Below are 22321 nucleotides of genomic sequence, written 5' to 3' on the forward strand. Positions count from 1 at the left end.
GTTCCAGAATAGCCAGAGCTGTTACACAGAGAAACGAAATAAAACAAAACAAAACAAAAAACAAAAAAAAAAAGAAAAGAAAGAGAGAAAAATCTTAATTTTTATTTCATTTTATTATTTTTGGTTTTTCGAGACAGGGTTTCTCCGTTTAGCTTTGGCTGTCCTGGATTCGCTGTGTAGACCAGGGTGGCATCAAACTCACAGTGATCTGCCTGCCTCTGCCTCACTAGTACTGGGATTATAGGCATGCGCCACCCGGCAATTTTAAATTTTTTGATACAGGGTTTCTTTGTGGAGTCTTGGCTGTCCTGGAACTCGCTCTATAAACTAGGCTGACCTTAAACTCACAGAGATCAGCCTCCTGAGTGCTGGGATTATGGGTGGGCATCATGGTACCTAGCTTTTAGATTCCCCATTCAGAAAGTTAGGAACAACATGGTCTGCTCACAAATGTTCTGAAAAACTATTGGAGTGTGCACACACACAGACTGGTCACATTCGAGTCTCTCTCCAAGTGAGGCAGGACACAGAGGGAAAATAAGCACTTAAGGGACCAGCCCCGGGGCCTCTCTAACCTAATCGTCTGGAAAACTCCCCTGCTGCCGATCACAGATGCTCCACAGACCAAAGCTCCTCTACTTACAGGTGCCTCACACATGAGCAGATGACAAGTCACCTTATTTACCCTCTAAGCACTATTCTTTGTGTTGTAGCCATTTAGAAACCCCTCGTCCTTGCCACTTGAATGGTGTCCTCTCTTGGAACGGTCCCCACTTAGGGAGTTTTTCTAAGAAACAGTGTTGTTTGAGGCGCTCAACTCCCGAGTCTGCGGGGTTTCTTCCTCGTCGTTAGCGGGGCACAGCCTCGAGGTCACAGCACTTACTGCAGCTCGCTGTCTGCCTTAAATACCGCCCTTACAGCCTGCTCCCATGCACACAGGGCTCACAGCGCGGCTAAGCCTGCGAGATCTCGGCCGGACAGCCAGCTTCCTGTACAGGAACCAGGAGACTCTGACTCGGAGACACTTTGAGGTGTTCCTCAGGGAGCAATTGACAGTAGATGCAGCCCTGCTGACCCGCAATCCCCAGACCTGGAGCCCTCGCTCACCTCCAGGGTCTCCCACTTGGACCAAGTCGGGCAGAGCACGGGCGCCGCGTGATGACGTCGCAGTACGCGCCGAGCCCCGCCCCTCCTTTTTCACAGGGCGCCAGTTCTGTCAGCATTGGGCGGGACTAAAGGTAAGTATAGCCGCGTCTGTTGGAAACCAGGACCTCGGGCCTAAATCTTAGGGGTTAAAAGTGGCAGCTCAGCCGGGCGTGGTGGCGCACGCCTATAACCCCGGCACTCCGGAGGCAGAGGCAGGTGGATCACTGTGAGTTCGAGGCCAGCCTGGTCTACAAGGTGAGTCCAGGACAGCCAAGGCTACACAGAGAAACCCTGTCTCGAAAAACCAAAAAAAAAAAAAAAAAAAAAAAAGTGTGGCAGCTCATACTTTCCCCATAGGCACTGCGACCTGTTTGCAGGAAGTTCCTACCTTTTCCTATTTTATTTTATTTCCTGCTTTTTTTGTTTTTCCAGAAATAGATGGGACATGCCTTCAGACGAAAGGACTTTTCATTTGTCACAGAATCGTTTTGTCTTTTTTCTTTTATTTATTTACTTATTTATTGGTTTTTCAAGACAGTGTCTCTCTGTGTAGCTTCGGTTGTCCTGGACTCACTCTGTAGATCAGGCTGGCCTCGAACTCAGAGATCTGCCTGCCTCTGCCTCCCAAGTGCTGGGATTAAAGGCGTGCGCCACCACCGTCCCTTTTTTTTTTCCTATTTTTTAACAGTCTCACACCGTACACCTGACTAGCCTCTGCCTTTCCTGTGTTGGAATTACAAGCATGATCCACAGTAATTTTTAATGTCTTGGTGCACAGTGCAATATTTGCATACATCAAAGTATCAGATACTGGGGTTTTTCAATGTTTTTAAGGCAAAGATGTGGTAAGTGGCTGGATATGCCAATTACCCTGATATGACTGTAGGTGTGCCCTGCAATGCCATACTGTGTCTCATAGATATGTATAATATGCCTGTCAAAAAATATCAAGTTAATATTAAAAGGTGGGTTTAGTGGCCCATAGCTGTAATCCCAGCACTCGCAGAGGGATACGGGTTGCAGTGAATTTGAGGCCAGGCTAGGCTACATAGTGACAGTTTGCTTAAAATAAACACAAACAGACATTCATGCACATACACACAGGGCTGAGGATGTAGTTCAGTTGGTAAAGTATTTGCCTAGCATGCTAAGAGTCCTGCCTTAGATCCCAGCACTGTACAAACTTCCTGTGGTGGTGCATACAATCCCAGCACTCAGGAAGCGAAGACAGGAGGATCAGGAGTTCAAGATCATCCTTGGCTACATGGTGAGTTTGAGACCAACCTGTCTCGAGGGAAAAAAAAAAACTGGAAGATGAAAGGAAGTCCCTTTGTGAATATGCATTTTGTGAGAGTCCTAAAAAGGATTCAGATGATTTATTGCAGGTTTCCTGATAAAGTGTCCTCAAAGGGAAGACTGGGAACATACTAGGCAAATTGTGAAGAGGAACAGCCTGTTGGAACAGACTATTTGTTTGTTTTGTTGTGTTTTGTTTTGTTTTTCGAGACAGGGTCTCTCTGTAGCCTTGGCTGTCCTGGACTCACTTTGTAGACCAGGCTGGCCTCGAACTCACAGTGATCCGCCCGCCTCTGCCTCCCGAGTGCTGGGATTAAAGGCGTGTGCCACCAACGCCCGGCTGGAACAGACTATTTGAGGATCACACACACACACAGTCTTTTTTTAAAATGTGGTTATAGTTTATTCATTCTCACACACACAGAGCAGGGATCAGCAAACTATGGCCAGAGGGCCCAATCTGGTGCCTTGTCTTTGTATGGCCTGTGAGCTGAATAGGATATTTCTGTTTTAAAGTTGTTTTTTTTATTAGTTTATTCATATTACATCTCAATGGTTATCCCCTCCCTTGTATCCTCCCATTCCTCCCTCCCTCCCATTCTCCCCTTACTCCGCTCCCCTATGACTGTGACTGAGGGGAACCTCCTTCCCCTGTATATGCTCATAGGGTATCAAGTCTCTTCTTGGTAGCCTGCTATCCTTCCTCTGAGTGCCACCAGGCCTCCCCCTCCAGGGGACATGGGCAAATATGGGGCACCAGAGTTCGTGTGAAAGTCAGACCCCACTCTCCACTCAATTGTGGAGAATGTCCTGTCCGTTGGCTAGATCTGGGTAGAGGTTTGAAGTTTACGGCCTGTATTGTCCTCAGCTGGTGCCATAGTTTGAGCGGGACTCCTGGGCCATACACACTATCTTGACTGCTGAGCTATCTTACCAACTGGTGTTGGAAGACTTGAAAAATAAAAATTCATCCAAAGCAGAGTTTTTTGGTTTTTTGTTTTAAATGGCTAAATGGCCAAAGGGTTTTCTTTCATGTACTGTGTCCTGGAAACAATCCCCAGTATTACAATAACAATAATAAAACAAGGCATCAACCTGTCCAAACTCTTTTAAATTAATTTTTAGTTTTTTCGAGACAGGATATCTCTGTGTAGTCTTGGGTGTCCTGGACTCCTTTGTAGACCAGGCTGGCTTCGAACTCACAGTTAGCTGCCTGCGTCTGCCTCTGAGTGCTGAGATTACAGGTGTACACCACCACACCCAGCCCCCCCACCCCAACAAAAATTTGTAGAACACATATTCTCAGATTCTGTGCTAGGTGTTGTCGGTAAAAGATAAAAGGGAAGCCTTACCCATAAAAAGCCCACAGTCTAATAGAGGCAAATGAAAACAAAAACAAAGAACCAACCAAACGTGCGTGCGTGCGTGTGTGTGTGTGTGTGTGTGTGTGTGTGTGTGTGTGTGTGTAAGGAATTTTGGCTCAGATTTAGAGCCAGGATCTTTTGTTTTTGGACATTCATCTATGTCTTTGTTGGTGCTTGATAATGTTCAATGCCGTGGTGGCTTCAAGGTAACCATGGAAACATTGATGCTCGCTCAGTTAGTGGTCAAGGCGCACCATGATGCCTCTGTGTGTCAGCATACAGAAGAAAGTAGGAGGACATGGAAGACCATACAGAGGGACATGGTATGTGGGGAGGAAGCAGAAAAGAGACCGTGTGGGGGTACAATGGCGTGTGAGAGACTGTAAAATGGCAAACAAGAATCTGACACCAGGCCAGAACGAAAGGTATATATGGCTAGGCCTCTCCTCAGATGTTCCTCAGATGTCGTTTCTTGTTAAGGACCTGACATCGTCCTCTACATGATGGGGAGCCTTTGGACATGTGAGGTTGTGAGGTTTTTCAGGGTGTGTATGTGTGTGTGTGTGTGTGTGTGTGTGTGAGAGAGAGAGAGAGAGAGAGAGAGAGATGTCTTTTTTTTTTTTTTTGGTTTTTCGAGAGGTTTTTTCTGTGTAGCCTTGGCTGTCCTGGACTCCCTTTGTAGACCAGGCTGGCCTGGAACTCACAGGGATCCATCTGCCTCTGCCTCCTGAGGGCTGGGATTAAAGGCGTGCGCCACCACCTCCCCGCTGAGACAAGTCTTAGCTATGTATTGTAAGCTGCCCTCAAACTCACAGCAATCTCACCAGCCCCACCTCCTGACTGCTTGGCTTACAAGCATGAGCCCCCATGCCCAGCTGAGTTTTTTTTTTTTAATTTATTTACCTCTATTTTATGTGCATTGGTGTTTTGCTTGCATGTGTATTTATATGAGAATGTCAGATCTTGGAGTTACAGACAGTTGTAAGCTGCCATGTGGGTGCTAGGATTTGAACCTGGGTCCTTTGGAAGAGTGGTTAAGAGTGTCCTTAACCACTGAGCCATCTCTCTATCCCCAGCCCAGCTGAGTTTTTTAAATGTATTTTTATTCTGCTATAAAGCAGAACAAATTTTAATTAGTATAACAAATTATTAAGATCAATACTTAATATTTATTAGGCCAAGCTAAAAATCTTATTGTCCTTTTCAAAAGACCAAGGATAAAAAAACCAGTAAATAACCACAAAATGACTAAAATTTGAGAAATATTACTCTTTCTGTCTATTCTATTTTATATAACTGGCTATATTGCATCATTGCCATGTTTAATCAATATTAATATAATTAAACAGTATTATAAAAATTTACAGTTTAGTAATTATTTGTTATTGACTTAAAATTTTTTTTACCCATTTCTTTTCCCCCCTTCTTTAGAACATGGTCTCAACCAGTCCATATTTGTGGAACAAAATTTAGTTTTTCTAAATTAACTAATGTAGTAAATTATTATGACAGCAGTTTTCTTTAAATGGCTCATTTAAAGAGCCATTTATTTATTATTAAGCTGTAGGCACTATGCTGGGTAGATTATGAAAATACCATATATCCTATGTTGGTGAGTTTAAAGTTTTGTACCTAAATTATTTTTATCATATCGATCAGTAAAAACATCTATCTAGACCTTAAAACATCTTTTTCACTCTCTCAGCAACAAAGCTTAATTGCCAAACTATAACTAGTCTTTTACCTCATTAGAGACTTGACTAGATATTATATATATAAGTCTTACCTACTGGTTTTTATGGTTGTTTCATAATTAGTCTTCCTGTATATAGTTTTAAAATGGTCTTTTAATTAGTCAGAAAGTGGGTGATTTGGAGGAAGGTTCAACTGTGTTTTTTTTTAAATAAATCCTTTTTTGCTTATTTATTTTATGTACAGTGCACATCAGATCATATTATACATGGTTGTGAGCCACCATGTGGTTGCTGGGAATTGAACTCAGGACCTTTGGAAGAGCAGTCGGTGCTCTTAACCACTGAGCCTTCTCTCCAGCCCTCAACTGTGTTTTCAAATGCTCATTTCAGTGCCTTGAGATCTGGTTACTGCTCTGCCATGGGCATTGTTATGAATGTTGAACCATGTGATGGTAAGGAATGTTCCTCAATTATCCCCAATTGGCTAAATAAAGATAGTAAAGCCTATGACTGGGCAGGAAAGAGGTAGGTGGAATTTTAGGTTCCCTGGCTTGGGATTGAGAGTGAGAAGAGAGAGAGAGAGAAAAGGCTGAAGTAGCAGGAGAGGAAGCGGGAGGGAGAGAGGAGTCACCATAGGCAAGATGGTAACAAGCAGGTGGCAGAAAGGACAGACTGGATGAAACAGAAGCCGCCTGGAAGTCACCAGATTGGCAAGTGATTAGCTTTTATGTGGCTTTTAAACTCATCAGAGACTTGAGAAGGAATAAAATTAATTACCTGACCAAACAGGAAGTGCAGACTAGCAGCTTCCAAAATTGAAAAATGACAGAGACAGTTGCTGCCTCAACAGCCATTCAAAAATTCTGTAACATTGGAGCATCATCTTCAGCTTTCTAGCCCAGTAAATCTGACAGGACCAATGAAGGACCAGCTTACCTTGTCATGGCAGAGCTCGGCAGTCGACTTGACCTGCACCCAAGCTTGCCCACTTTAGGCAGAATTCTGTCTGTAGTAGAAACTAGGACATTTTCTTTGTCCTGTTGGCTAACTTGCCACATTTGAAGCCATCTCCATGTGGAGGTTCTTCAGTGCTCATCATCTTTGAAGTAGGCTGGGTGCTGCCAGTATAACTGACTTGTCTTGTTGTTAAAGAATCCTTAAAATAATAAGAAAGCATCTTTAAATGCCATATTCTGTAGGTCTCTGAGGTTTTTGAAGACCTTATCTATTCAATTTAATCAATATCTATCTATTTATAGAGTCATATCTATCTGTTAAACTTAGGATATATATCCCTGTGATAAATTAGACTAGTGTCTGACATGGCCATGAGTTGGTTAACTAATAATTAACTTGGAATATTTAATTATCTTAGACAGTTTGTAATAGGAGCTTTAAAAGTACTGGAAGTACACCTTGTATTACAAATGAGTTGTATGGGCCGGGCATGGTGGTGCACGCCTTTAATCCCAGGACTAGGGAGGCAGAGGCAGGTAGATCTCTGCAAGTTCGAGGCCAGCCTGGTCTACAAAGCGAGTCCAGGACAGCCAAGGCTACACAGAGAAACTTCGTCTCAAAAAAGCAAACCAAACTAAACCAAACCAACCAAACAAAAACAAAACATCAACCAAATGAGTTGTATGGGTACGATACCACATACCAGAGTAGAGAACTACACACACACACACACACACACACAGACACACACACACACACACAGACACACACACACACACACTCACACACACACGATCCCCTTCCCTCTCTTCTACCCAGTCATAGGCTATAGCATCTTTATTTAGCCAACTAGGGACAATTGGGGAACATTCCTTACCATCACAATGTTACAGAAGATAGTTCAACATTTTTGGGGGGGCTGGTTCAACATTTTTTTTTTTTTGTTTTTTCGAGACAGGGTTTCTCTGTGTAGCCTTGGCTGTCCTGGACTTGCTTTGTAGACCAGGCTGGCCTTGAACTCACAGCGATCCGCCTGCCTCTGCCTCCTGAGTGCTGGGATTAATGACGTGCACCACCACGCCCGGCTGGTTCAACATTCTTAACAGTGCCCATTGCAGGAGACCAGATCTCAAGGCACTGAAATCAGCGTTTGAAAACACAGTAGGACCATCCTCCAACACATTACCTTTTTTTTTTTTTTTAAAGATGTACTTATTTATTATTATGCATACAGTGCTCTGCCTGCTTGTACACCTGCAGGCCAGAAGAGGGCATCAGACACATTATCGATGGTTGTGAGCCACCATGTGGTTGCTGGGAATTGAACTCAGGACCTCTGGAGCAGCAGTTAGTGCCCTCAACCTCTGGGCCATCTCTCTAGCCCTACTTTACCTTTTAAAATCAACATTATTTAAACTTCTTTCTACCTTTAGTGTTTAAGCACACCCTAGGCATCTTGTACCTGGGTTTCTACATCTGTTGAGGCTATTTTCCTCCCGCCCCTTCTTCCATATGGCAGTGTTTGCCTTGACTGTCAAACTTTATATGAATTCCTTTCTACCTTCAGTGCCCAAGCACGCCCTACTATCTTGCATCTGTGTTCTAACATCTTCCTCTTTTCTGTATGGAATGGGCAGTTATGCTTTATAGCCAAACTCTATAGAAATTCCTTTCAACCTTTAGAGTTTAAGCATTCCCTAGGTACGTTGTACCTGGGTTTTTACATTTGTTGTGGCTTTCTTTGCCTGCCCCTCCTTCCATATGTAATTGGCATTTATGCCTTGATAGTCTTTGTGTTTTGGGACCTAACTTAGGTTGTTATGTACTTTGGCTCCTGTGTAGTCCCCCTGTGTCTCTCTGTGCTAGGCTGAATGGCCACTTGTCCACTGTGAGAGCACCTCAAATCTATGGGGATAAGTCAGCTGCCCAGCAGCAGTCAATAGCCTTTGGCCATGGGAGGCAGCCAGCTTGCATGTTTGTCTTCAAGACTAATTTGGATCCTTATATTGATAAACAGAATACCCCTTTTAGGCCAAAATGCCTTTTGGCACCAATTTACCCTGTGGGAGTTTCACTTTCTAAGGAGACTGGCTGGCCTTTTAGGGATGACATCATCCTCTCCTTCTATAAACCTAATATTGATGTGTATCTATGCACTAGATCAATAAGGACATTATTATCCGTTAGTAAGAAAAAATTTACATAGTAACTTTAAGGAAAAATGTCATTTTGAATCCTAGACTGCCTTTATAAGTGGCCTTATCAGCAGGGGGTCCTGCCCTGACTTACTGTATAGATCAGGCTGCTCTAGAGTTCTTTTTTGTGTTGGGATTAAGGGCATGTCCCACCACCACCCTGCTCAAATATTTTATCTCAATTCTGCATCACTGAGACTCAAAACTGTAAAAAGAAAAAAAATACAGTAAAGAAACAAGAAAGTTCTAAGTTTTGGGCCAGTTGTGCCATCTCGTACTGCAACGGTGAAGCCCTTTCCATCATTCCTAGGAATGTATCCACGGGCCCTTTCCAGAAATAGCTGACAAAGAGCTTACAGCCAGAGAGCTGTGAGCTCAAGCTGCCATCAACCTCCCATTCTCTTTTGGGAAGAGTCCTTTTCTTTCCTCCATTTCTACTGCCCTCGGCTCTCTCTCCACTTTCTCCTTGAACTTTCCCAGAGATGGTACAGAAAACTGGGATTACCACTGAACACACTGTAACCAGTTCCATGGCAACAACCACCAAAACAAAGCCACAAAAGATCCAAATACTCACGGCCAAGGCCCTTTCCATTTTAGCTGTAGCCCTAGGCCTAGTTCTTTTCTGTGCTTTCCACACTGTAGTTGCATCTTTAGGCCTTGGTCCAAGAGAGACCATAGCAGCCTCTATTTTACTGTAGGAGGCTAACTCCATTCCCCAGCCCAGTCTAGAAGGATTCGGGCCTCCCAGTTCCTCCTCTCTAACCCGCCATGTTTTTGCAGCTAGCTCTTGTGTGCAGGGGAAGCCTAGAGTCCTTCAGATCTTAGGCGTTTCCTCTCCTCACCAAACTATGATAAAACAGAATTTGAAAGAATGTGGATTCATGAAATTAGTTGGGTGCCATTTGTAGAAAGAACAATTATTCTTTCTGATGCAATTAATACAGTAAACTATTATGGCAGCAATTTTCTTCAACCAGCTCATTTCCCAATGGCTGACACAGACAGACTATGATTTTTTTTAAAAGACTATGATTTATTATTAAACTGAAAGCACCATTCTGGACAGATTATGAGCGATTCTAATTCTTGTACCCTTTATACCTATATAAAAGCCAATCATTTGCCAATCTAAGGACTCCCAGGTGGCTTGTTTCACCCAGCCTGTCATTACTGACATGGGCTTATCACCATCTTTCCTTATGTCCACTCCACCCGCCTCACCCCCGCCCAGCTTTCTCTTTTCCTGCTACCTCTCCTGCCTTTGTTATCTCTTCTCCTTCTGGAAGCCAAGCCTGGGAGCCGCAAACCTCTTTACTGCAGTCATAGGCTTCAGCATCTTTATTTAGCCATTTGGGGATAAGTGGGGAACATTCCTTATCATCACTTGGTTACAGGAGATAGTTCAACATTCATAACAACGCCCATAGCAGGGCAGTAACTGGATCTCAAGGCACTGAAATCAGCATTTGAAAGCACACTTGGACCTTCCTCCAACACATATTGATTGGCCTGAACTCCATCCATACTGGATGATAGCCTTAAATTCCTAATCCTCCCCACAACCCACTGCAAGCATTACAAAGAAAGCATCATCAACAACAGCGCAGCAGGAGTGCTAGAATTACAGGCATGGCATCCTCCACCCCTTTTTAGGTTTTATACTGGAATCAGAACATGGCCCAATATACTTCTGTTTATGAAGGAATAACGCTAACTAATTATAAGACCTCCTAGGAATGTTATGAAGTACTAAATGCAGTTATATATATGGTTTCTATGTAGTAAAAGCTCGACGGTAGGTAAACCTTCCTTCCATTATGAATAATTTGATACTGAATAAAAAATAATTAAAAAATTTTCCCATCTCTATACATTCATGTGTTCCCCCTGAGTTATGTACCGCTAAGGGAAGAACTTCAGTTTGAGGTTCTCTCACATTTGTAGTCACATAATTTGTCACGGTTGTGGGTGTTCCTATGCCTGTTAAGGTGTGCAGTCCGTCTGAAGGCTTTCCCACATTCATGACACTTATAGGGCTTCTCTCCTGTATGTGTCATTTTATGGTGACTAAGATGTGATCTCTGGCTGAAGGCTTTCCCACAAAAACTACATTCATAAGGTCTCTCCCCGCTGTGAAGTCTGCGATGCGCAGTGAGGGCTGTGATGCGGCTAAAAGCTTTACCACACTGACTGCATTCATAGGGCTTCTCTCCTGTGTGGGTTCTCCGGTGCTGCTTAAAGGACGAGTGCTGCCGGAAGGCTTTCCCACATTCATCACACATGAAAGGTTTTTCCCCTGTGTGGATTCTCTGGTGTTCAATGAGATGCATTCTGTGGCGGAATCTCCTCCCACATTCATCACACATGAAAGGTTTTTCCCCTGAATGGATTCTCTGATGTTCAATGAGATGCGTTCTCTTCCTGAATCTCCTCCCACATTCATCACACTTGTAGGATTTTGTTCCTGTGAGGACTATCTGAGGCTGGTTAGGAGTTGAATTTTGGTTGAAGGTCGCTCTACGTTCACCTTGTCTGTCTCCCAGAAGAATACAATTAGTAGGAAGAGCATTCTGACTGAAGATCTTCCCACACCCGTTACAGTCATGGGGACTCTCTCTTGCATAGTTTACCTGATAATAAATCATATTTGAATGCTGCTTAAAGTTAATTCCCTGTATGTCATAGCAGAGAGGATTTTTAATGGGAGGGATTTGCTGATATATAGGGTATAAATTCAGATTACAGTTTCCCTCAAACTTATTGCACTCCATGGTTCTATGTGTAACTTCTTGGTGGGTGAAAGAAACCCGTTCCAAATGCTTCTGCTGCTTTTCTTGCTTCAGTGCTGACTGGTGCTCAACACCGCAGAGTCCTCCTAAGATGGAGCAGGAGACAGTGGCCCCTGTTGGTCTTTCCACTATAACCTCACGGGGCTGATGTCCATCGGGTGGGCTCTGCTTAAGCGATGACTTTTCCATTTCAGGTCTGTCCACCCCGTCTAAAAGGGATCAGAACATACAAAACCATCACTTAGAGAATTACCAGATAACCCTCATGGTGATTTAATGAACTTTTAAAATATGGGCATATAACAAAGAGGAAGACTAGGAAGGAGGCCAGGAAAACAGTGAGCATGGTTCATTGAAAACACACATGGTAGGCATAGCAACAAAATAGTCACCCAGAAGTACCATGTATGAAAAATATGATTGAAAGAAAAAGAAATGTCAGACAAAGGATTATGGGAAATACTGGAGGAGCACCTGTGCTTTGAGAAGGCACATCTGGGTCCAGGCCCTATTTGCTTATTTGCAGAGTATCCTATTGTAATGCCAACTTCTTTTTTGAAAATTACTTCTTCCTATTCTTGGGCTCTGATTAAAGTGATACAAGTAAATATAGGGTAACAGTAAAATAATGTAGAAATGCACAAAGGAAAGAGTCCGTGGGGCTGGAGAGATGGCTCAGCAGTTACGAGCAGTGGATGCTCTTGCAGAAGACCTGGCTTCCATCCCAGCACCCACATGCTGACTCACAACTGTCTGTAACTCCTGTCCTAGGGGATCTGACGCCCTCTTCTGGCACCCACAGATACTGCATACATGTGCATTGACATACATGAGCACAAACATACACATAAAATAAATAGAGGTAAAAACGAAATCTTTAAAAAGAGTCACATCCCTGAAAAGAATCTTGGTTAATAGTTTAAAGGTTACCCTGCCTGATTTTATATGAAATCCATATTTTAAACAGGAATTATTTGTAAGTATGTTAAACAATTTCATTTTGGTTTTGACTGAGATTTTGTTAGTTTGTTTTATTTCTTTGAGATAGTCTCACTGTGTAGCCCAGGCTGGCCTTAAAACTGATGATCCTCCTGTGTCACCTTCCTGAGTGCTAGAATTGCAGATATGTGCTACCACCCCCAGCCTCTGACATACGTGTTACAGCACTTACATAACTACCCAGCTTCCTCGGGATGACCCCCATGGCTCTGACACATGTCCCAGTGCTTAAAGTACAAGAGGATATATGGCTCACATGTGAGAAAGCTAGGGCCGACTCTCACTCCAAAAGTCCAAGGCCCTAAATAACCAAAGACTAGCTTCAGTGGGTGAGCCTGGAGAAGCTGCTGAGACAGGAGGGGCTGCACTGGCCGTGCTTTGCTGGGATATAGTATCCCGAGTGTTTCTTACAGCTCAACCAGTATAAATCTAAGCATTGACATAGACACCGCTGCACCATTCCTGCCCCGGGAAGAAACGTAAGTGTAGCTATGTTTTGTTCACTCTAAGATTCTGTAGCGCTAAGCAAGTTCTCCAGTCAGGAAGCCCTGATGAGCCTAAGACATCTTCATGTGCACTCACAGCCCCTTTGGCCTCCACCCTTCTTAGAGAGGGTCTCCCCGTGTAGCCAAGGTTGGCGCCAACTCCTGACTCTTCTTCCCCTGCCTCCTGAGGGCTGGGGTCACAGGTGTGCCCCTCCATGCCTGGCACTCTGTTTTGTTCATTTGGAGACAGGTTCTTACTGTACCCGGCTGTCCTCCGAGTCTTTATGTTGTCCAGGCTGTCTAGGTGCATGCGCTCCTCCTACTGCGGCCTCCTGAGTGCTGGGGTCACAGATGTGCACCACCACGCCCACCTGCTCCATGTCTGACAGCTTTGCCTTTTTCATCGTAACATAAGCGGGGCACCGGCCACTGCACATGTGTGAAGTCAGGAGTCATCCTCTGCTTCTACTATGTGGGTTTGGGGGATGAACTCAAGTTGCCAGCTTCATGGCATCACCTTGACCCACTGATCCTTCCTGCTGGCTCTGGGTCTGTTTTGTTTCTAGTCTCCAGTTTACACTTAGAAACAGACCGTTGTCCTCATCACTCCCTGTCATTTTGGTCACTGATAGACCCATCACCCTCCTGGTGCTAAACCCACGGGATGCAGTTCAGGGCCCTTCGTAGCTGTTAGCACATTGCAGATAACCAGGTACTAGGCAAGGCCAGTAACAATGAAGCCTGTGATATCCCAGAGGGCGTGGCAGAGCTGAGTCACACATGGGATAGGCCCTCTCAGTCCCTTAAGAGGAACCATTAGAGCCCCGGGAGCAAGCTCATAGGTAGAGTGCTTGCTGTCACTCTTGAGGATTACAGTGGACGCCAGCATCTATGGAAAAGCTGGGTCGCTGTGGTGGCTCACATGTAATCCTAGTGCTCAGGAGGCAGAGACAGGGGATCCCCACAGGAACCTGGCTAACCACACTAGCCCAACCTGCGAGCTCTGGGTTCAGTGTGAGTCCTTGCAGTTAAGGCAGACACATGGTGTTAGTTAACCTCATATGGCACTGCACGTACTTGGTGCACAGACTTGGTGCAGGCCAACGCCTCACACATAATATGCAAGGAAAAAAAGGAATACTAAAAGGATGTATGAAGAAAATACAGAGAAAACGCTAGAGATGCTCCCTAACAGTGTTTATCATCCAGATTATTGTTTTTCATAATAAATGTATAGTTTCTATTCAATCGGGGGAAAGGCAGCCATTTCCACTTTGCATAAACGATACGATGTGAATGGAAAGCTGGGTGTTGACATGTCCTCTCCATCCCACAGCGCACAGACTACAGAACACTTGAAAAGGACCTGTTCCCATCGGTCCTGCTGCTCACCTGTCACACTGTCCAGCCGGCTGCTGCTTTCTGGTGTCCACTGCCCCTCCTGTTCCAACTGTGTGATCACTTCCGGCTTATAGAGCTGGTGCCCTGTCACGGGGAAAATGTAAGTCATACATGTTTAGAGGGAACGAAAGTCATTTCCGGGACCACCTCCTAATCAGTACACGGGCTCATTCATTACCCATCGTCCCAGCACTCGGGAGGCACAAGGGTTTCCATGAGTTCGAGGCCAGGCTAGGAAGTGTAGTGAGACCTTGTGTCTCAGAAAAGAAAAAACAAAAAGTCAATCTCAACAAAGTCAGTCTTTTACCTGAGGGAAAAGAACAGCAGACAAAAATGTCTGTCTCCCACACTGGCCAGCATTTAGCTGGGTGATGTTGGTGCTCACCTTTAACCCCAGCACTGGGAGGGAGAGGTAGGTGGATCTCTGTGCGTTGGAGGCCAGCCTGGTCTACAAAGGAGTTCCAGCACAGTCAGGGCTACACAGAAACCTTATCTCCAAACAAACACAGAACCAAGTAGATAAAGAAAAAGTGGCCATCGTTCTCCTGTATGGCTTCCACTGTATTCACAAAGGTTTGATGGCTCCTCTGTGCTGAGGAAATAAACTCATGTGCATGGCGTCCTGTGCCCACAACTCCCAGCTCACCCAGGGACACCAGATTGCTGTAGTTCTCCAGCATCACACTTCGGTAGAGGGTCTTCTGAGCCGGGGCCAGCAGCGCCCACTCCTCTCTGGTGAAGTCCACGGCCACATCCTGGAACGTCAGCCACCCCTGGAACACCAAGCACAGCCCTCCTGGCTCACACCTAACTTGACAGCCATATATATATATTTTTTGTTGTTGTTGTTGTTGTTTGTTTGGTTTTTTTTCGAGACAGTGTCTCTCTGTGTAGCCTTGGCTGTCCTGGACTCGCTTTGTAGACCAGGCTGGCCTCGAACTCACAGCGATCTGCCTGCCTCTGCCTCCCGAGTGCTGGGATTAAAGGCGTGCGCCACCACGCCCGGCTCGACAGCCATATTATTTTTAAGTGAAGGGCATGTATTGAGTTTTTCCAAAACAATTTCTTGGCGCACTTACATCTCATTAGCTGACACAATACTTAACTATATTCTAGAATTATAACAATATGCTCCAACAGGTTTTAGAAGATTGCTTTTGTGTGTGTGTGTGTGTGCATATGTTCATGTGTGTAAAGGCCTATGCCCATAGTTCATGCCATTGTATGGCAGTTTCCTCCCTACTGACACCTTCCCTGCAGGAGGGAGGGAGAGGCCCCTGAGACTCAGAGATAAGGAAGCCGTCACATAACTAGGAGAGCAGGAACCTGGACATTCTCTAGGCCTTCCCCACTGGACACAGGAGCAGACAGCTGTGGGGAGACGACTGACTATCAAAGCACAGAGACAGGCAGAGGCAGCGAGATCAGAGTTTGAGGCAGCTATAGCTACAGAGTGAGTTCCAGGAGAACAGGACTACACATAAAAACGCTGTCTCCAAAAAACAAAATAAAACAGAACAACAACAAAAACCCCAAATAAACAAACAAAAAATTCACATAGAAACAAAAAAGTGAGCCTTCATCTATACACCCATTAGTAACCCCAACAAAAACATTGGTTCACCAAGGTGGACATCAGTACAATTGTTAGTTTGGGCTGTCATGACTTCCCTTTAGATGTGCATGTGTTACCTCTCTCCAGAAAGTTTGTCACATAATAGCGTAAAGCTGAGAAGACAACTTTTTTTTTTGAGACAAGAGTTTCTCTGTCATCCTGTCTGTCCTGGACTTGCTTTATAGACCACTGATGTCTGCCTCTGCCTTCCTGAGTACTGGGATTACAGGCATGCACCACCACCTCATATTTTTTTCTCAGGCACCATGACTCTTTCTTTTTATGACAGGCTCCCTCACTGGCTCTGTAAGTTCCTAGTAGACTGGATTGGCTGTCTAGTGAGCTCCAAGGGTTGTCTTGTCTGTCTGCTTAGCACTGGGTCACCATTCCTGGCATGTGTGTGTGTGCATGCGTATGTTTGTGCATGCATATGCATGTGTGCACGGGGAAATATACATGTGCTGGTGCACAGCACAACTTCCGGTTGTGTTGGTCCTCCCAGGGCCTCCTGTTTGCTGCTGTATACACCAGGCTGGCTGGACAGTGAGCTCCAGCCTCCTGGGTCTCTGCCTCCCTTCTTGCCATAGAGACACTGGGTTACAGATGTGTGTGCAGCTGGCTGTCCCATGGCTCCTAGGGATCTGACCTCAGGTCCTCAAACTCAGACACACATGGTGTGTCTGTGGGGCCCACCTCTCAGTCTGAGGCCTGGAAGGTTTTTTGCTTTTGTTTTTGTTTTTAAGATTTATGTATTTATGTATGCAGTGTTTTGCCTGCATATACATATGCATGCCAGAAGAGGGCACCAGATCTCACTATAGATGGTTGTGAGCCACCATATGGTTGCTGGGAATTGAATTCAGGACCTTTAGAAGAGCAGCCAATGCTCTTAACCTCTGAGCCATCTCTCCAGTCTGCCTGGAATATTTTTTTTTTAAACAAGGGCTCCAGAATCAAACTCAGTCCTCGTGCTTGTAAGGCAGGCAGGTTATGGACTGACCTATCATCCTAGCCAGTATAGAATAGATTGTTACCCCAACACTGGGAATTGAATACAGGGCCTTGTGCATGATAGGCAAACACTCTTTCCCAGCTTTACAATAGATTTTAACATTTGTTTTTATGTGTATGGGTGTTTTGCCTGTATGTCTGTGCACCATGTATGTGCAGTGCCCACAGAGGCCAGAAGATGGCCCTGTGGATCCCTGTGGGCTGGAATCACAGACATTAGCTGCCATGTAGGTGCTGGGAATTGAACCCTGGTCCTCTGCAAGAAACAAGAGCTCTTAATGGCTGAGCAGTTTCTCCCTACACCAGCAGCATTTTAGAGGAGAAGAAAGTAAATTTACCTGGCAGCCTGCTATCTGGGATCCATCAGTCACTTCTTTCTCTTTCATCTCCTCCTGGGAAAGTAAAGCATCCTGAGAGGGTGTAATGGGGAGAAAGAGGAAGAGCAGCGCATGGTTAGTGCATGGCATGAGAGCTGCATGTAACCTTGGGACATTCTGCTATAGGAGACGACACACAGAGAAGCCCCAAAGATACAGGCTTAAAACTTGGACAATTATAGCATCAGTTTTTCTTTTACTGTTTTTTTTTTTTTTTTTTTTTTTTTTTTTTTAGATTTTTCAAGATGGGGTTTCTCTGTGTATCCTTGGTTGTCCAGGAGTTGTTTTGTAGACCAGGGTGGCCTCGAACTCACAGTGATCTGCCTGCCTCTGCCTCCCGAGTGCTGGGATTAAAGGCGTGCACCACTACGCCCAGCTACCTTTTTTTTTTTTAATCTTAAAACAATATTCATTTTGCTGAGTGCTAGTGGCACATGCATTTAATCCCAGCACTGGGAAATAAAGCTTTGAGTTCCAGGCCAGCCTGGTCTACAGAGTGAATTCAAGACATCCAGGGCTACATAGAGAAACCCTGTCTTCAAAATCAAACAAAAAACCAAGTAAGATTATTTTATGTGTGAGTGTTTTGCCTGCCTGTATGTAAGTACACCATGTATGTTCTTTTTTTTTTTTTTTTGGTTTTTCGAGACAGGGTCTCTCTGTGTAGCCTTGGCTGTCCTGGACTTGCTTTGTAGACCAGGCTGGCCTCGAACCCACAGCGATCCGCCTGCCTCTGCCTCCCGAGTGCTGAGATACCATGTATGTTCTTGATGACCATATATCCACGGAAACTATAGCTATAGATAGACCATTGTGATCTGCCATGTGAGAGCTGGGGACCAAGCCCAAGGTCCTCTGCAAGAGTATCAAGTGTTCTTAACTGCGGCGCCCTCTCTCCAGCCCTGTGTTATCTATATGAGGCTGGGTCTTGTGAAGCACAGTCTGGCTTCGGGCTTACTATGCCCTCAGGGATAACCCTGGCCTCTTGATTCTCCTGTCACCACTCACCGAATCCCGAGGTTACACCATGGCAGCTCACCCTTGCTTTTCCAGGACATAGGGTAACTGCTTGGAGGACATTCTGCTGCGCTCCAAATGTTTACATTGCCTCATGGGAAGTTTTCAGCTGGTCACCACGCTTGGGAAATTGGAAAGAATAGAATATAAGGCCCTGGTCCTGATTTCAGAGGTTTTTAATTGGTGTATGCTGGGCTTGGGCAACACTGTCCTATCTTATTTTTATTTATTTATTTTTTATTTAAAATGTTTTGGCCGGCGGTGGTGGCACACGCCTTTAATCCCAGCACTTGGGAGGCAAAGGCAGGTGGATCTCTGTGAGTTGGAGGCCAGCCTGGTCTACAGAGTGTAAGACCCCCGACACGGCGGTCTTAACGTGGAGACCCCCACCAAGAACCAACGAGACCAAGGCTTCGGCTGCAACAAGCAAGAGGCTTTATTATTAAGGGGACGGGTACCCGGGCGTTTCAGTCTCCGGAGAGGCTGGCGCGCCCAGCGAGTTTTTAGGGGGTCCTTTTATAGGGATTTTGGCGGGAAGCTCGGTTACAGAAGCGAAAAAGCATAGTTACAGGGCTCTGATTGGTAAATTTAAATGAGGCGAGGTTATAGCCCGGTCATCGGATGGGAACAGGGGAGTTTGCCCACTCCCTGGGCCAGATGGCCGACTATAAATATCTTGTTTGACAAGGACAAGCACGCTTTTATCTGAGCCCCAGGCCTTATCTTACCCCGGGAACCTATTATTCTAGTCTTGCCTTGCAAGATAGCGTTACTGCTGCTATGCTTGCTATGTCGGGTGCACAGGGGAGGGGGTCTTACAAGAGCAAGTTCCAGAATAGCCAGAGCTGTTACACAGAGAAACGAAATAAAACAAAACAAAACAAAAAACAAAAAACAAAAAAAAAAAGAAAAGAAAGAAAAATCTTAATTTTTATTTCATTTTATTATTTTTGGTTTTTCGAGACAGGGTTTCTCCGTTTAGCTTTGGCTGTCCTGGATTCGCTGTGTAGACCAGGGTGGCCTCAAACTCACAGTGATCTGCCTGCCTCTGCCTCACGAGTACTGGGATTATAGGCATGCGCCACCCGGCAATTTTAAATTTTTTGATACAGGGTTTCTTTGTGGAGTCTTGGCTGTCCTGGAACTCGCTCTATAAACTAGGCTGGCCTTAAACTCACAGAGATCAGCCTCCTGAGTGCTGGGATTATGGGTGGGCATCATGGTACCTAGCTTTTAGATTCCCCATTCAGAAAGTTAGGAACAACATGGTCTGCTCACAAATGTTCTGGAAAACTATTGGAGTGTGCACACACACAGACTGGTCACATTCGAGTCTCTCTCCAAGTGAAGCAGGACACAGAGGGAAAATAAGCACTTAAGGGACCAGCCCCGGGGCCTCTCTAACCTAATCGTCTGGAAAACTCCCCTGCTGCCGATCACAGATGCTCCACAGATCAAAGCTCCTCTACTTACAGGTGCCTCACACATGAGCAGATGACAAGTCACCTTATTTACCCTCTAAGCACTATTCTTTGTGTTGTAGCCATTTAGAAACCCCTCGTCCTTGCCACTTGAATGGTGTCCTCTCTTGGAACGGTCCCCACTTAGGGAGATTTTCTAAGAAACAGTGTTGTTTGAGGCGCTCAACTCCCGAGTCTGCGTGGTTTCTTCCTCGTCGTTAGCGGGGCACAGCCTCGAGGTCACAGCACTTACTGCAGCTCGCTGTCTGCCTTAAATACCGCCCTTACAGCCTGCTCCCATGCACACAGGGCTCACAGCGCGGCTAAGCCTGCGAGATCTCGGTCGGACAGCCAGCCTCCTGTACAGGAACCAGGAGATTCTGACTCGGAGACACTTTGGGAATCAGTTGCTGCCGAAACCTTCGCGCCTCACTGAATTTAACAGTAGACGCAGCCCTGCTGAGCCGCAATCCCCAGAACTGGAGCCCTCGCTCACCTAGGGAGTTTCCCACTTGGACCAACACAGGCAGAGCACGGGCGCCGCGTGATGACATCGCAGTGCTCGCTAACCCCGCCCCTCCCTCTTCAGGGGCCCCCAGTTCTGTCATCCTTGGGCGGGAGTAAAAGTAAGTCCAACCACGTCTATTTGAAACCGGTACCTGAGGCCTAAGTGTGGCCAGCTCATACTTTCCCCACAGGCACTGTGACCTGTGAGCAGCACGTCCCTACCTGTCGCGAGCAGAGAGTTTACACTCAGAATCCGGAACAAAAGAGGCAGGCCAAGAGCAAGTGGTACGATTAACAAGAGAGGTTTATTAGCAATACAAAGGCTACTACAGCAAAGGGCAGCAGCTAAGGCTCCAAGGCCAAGCCACCAATACCATTAGCAACCCAATAGCAAGAGAGGTTTATTAGCAATACAAAGGCAACTACAGCAAAGGGCGGCAGCTAAGGCTCCAAGGCCAAGCCACCAATACCATTCCGTTATACTCTTAAAACTATCTTAATTCTAATAGGAGTAGCATTTAGCATCTTATAATATCAATGTTCTGGGAGCTTATGCCATTAGGGTATACGACCTGATATCGCGAAGTTCTGCCGAACAGGTTCGCTGCTGCGACTTGAATCAGTTCTCGGGTTGTTATTGACAGCATGTCTGTCTGCTCCGTCGGGGGGCGCGGAAGAGCGCCTCGTTGGCTGGCAGCATTTCAAGTAATCATGGTGACAGCGAGAGGGAGAGAGAGAGAGAGAGAGAGAGAGAGAGAGAGAGAGAGAGAGAGAGAGAGAGAGAGAGAGAGCGAGAGAGAGAGAGCGAGCTGGCTGCTGCTTCTCAGGGTTTTTATACTTAACTTTATCCTCTCTAATTCACACATCTAGCTTTCTGCGTCACTCTTATCACTAACTTGCAGTCGTGGCTGCTCCTAGGTCAGAATTTACTACTAAGGTTTTATCTATCACTCACACATCTGGTCACACGTCAGCTTTTTGGGCTGTCAGCTATTTTCTACGCTGGGCTTTGAAACAAGCCCTGACATGTAGCTGCTTTCTACACTGGGCTTTGAAACAAGCCCTGACATGTTTATTACACTACCTCTTCCTATTTCATTTTATTTCCTGCTTTTTTGTTTTACCAGAAATAGTTGGGACATACATTCAAATCAAAGAATTTTTCATATGCCAGAAAAAAAATCGTTTTTTCTTTTCCTTTTAACAGTCTCACACTGTACCCCTGACTAGCCCCGCCGCCTTTCCAGTGTTGGAATTATAGGAATGACCCACAGTAATTTTTGTTTTGTTTTGTTTTTCGAGACAGGGTTTCTCTGTGTTAGCCTTGGCCGTCCTGGACTCACTTTGTAGACCAGACTGGCCTCGAACTCACAGCAATCCGCCCGTCTCTGCCTCCCGAGTGCTGGGATTAAAGGCGTGCGCCACCACGCCTGGCTGACCCACAGTAATTTTTAATGTCTAGGCGCACCGTGTATTATTTGCATACACCAAGGTAGCAGATATAGGGGATTTTGAATGCTTTTAAGGCAAAGATGTGACAAGCCGTCCCCAACAAGTGAATGGACATGTCAGTTTCCCCGTTGGCTGTATGTGTGTACTGCATTGTCACACTATGTCTCATAAATATGTATAGTGTGCATGTCAAAAAACCTCAAGTTGCACACGACTTTAATCCCAGCACTCGGGAGACAGAGGCAGGCGGATCCCTGTGAGTTCGAGGCCAGCCTGGTCCACAAAGCGAGTCCAGGAAAGCCAAAGCTACACAGAGAAACCCTGTCTCGGAAAAAACCAACCAACAACCAAACCCAAGTTAATATTAAAAGGTAGACATGTTGGCACATGCCTGTAATCAAAGACCCATAAGGATTGTAGTAAATTTGAGGACAGTGTAGGCTAAACAGCGACAGTTTGCCTCAAATAAACACAAGCATATATTCATGCATATATACACCGGGCTAAGGATATAGTTCAATTGTTCAAGTATAAACTTTGTGTGGTGTCACAC

The 22321-nt window shown here is 45.4% G+C and overlaps 1 protein-coding gene across 1 annotated transcript in view; it reads left to right on the plus strand.

Annotated features, from left to right (window-relative positions):
- Window positions 1-22321, plus strand: part of LOC311587195 (uncharacterized protein) — a gene marked incomplete at its 5' end in the record, with an annotated part of 65549 nt that overhangs the window by 16572 nt on the left and 26656 nt on the right. The window contains one exon of the mRNA XM_084763688.1: window positions 14265-14429. Coding sequence (XP_084619814.1) covers window positions 14265-14429 — 165 coding nt within the window. The remainder of the gene's footprint in view (window positions 1-14264; window positions 14430-22321) is intronic.

The sequence above is a fragment of the Acomys minous genome, assembly GCF_964271855.1.
Source record: "Acomys minous genome assembly, chromosome: 16".
NCBI lineage: Eukaryota > Metazoa > Chordata > Mammalia > Rodentia > Muridae > Acomys > Acomys minous.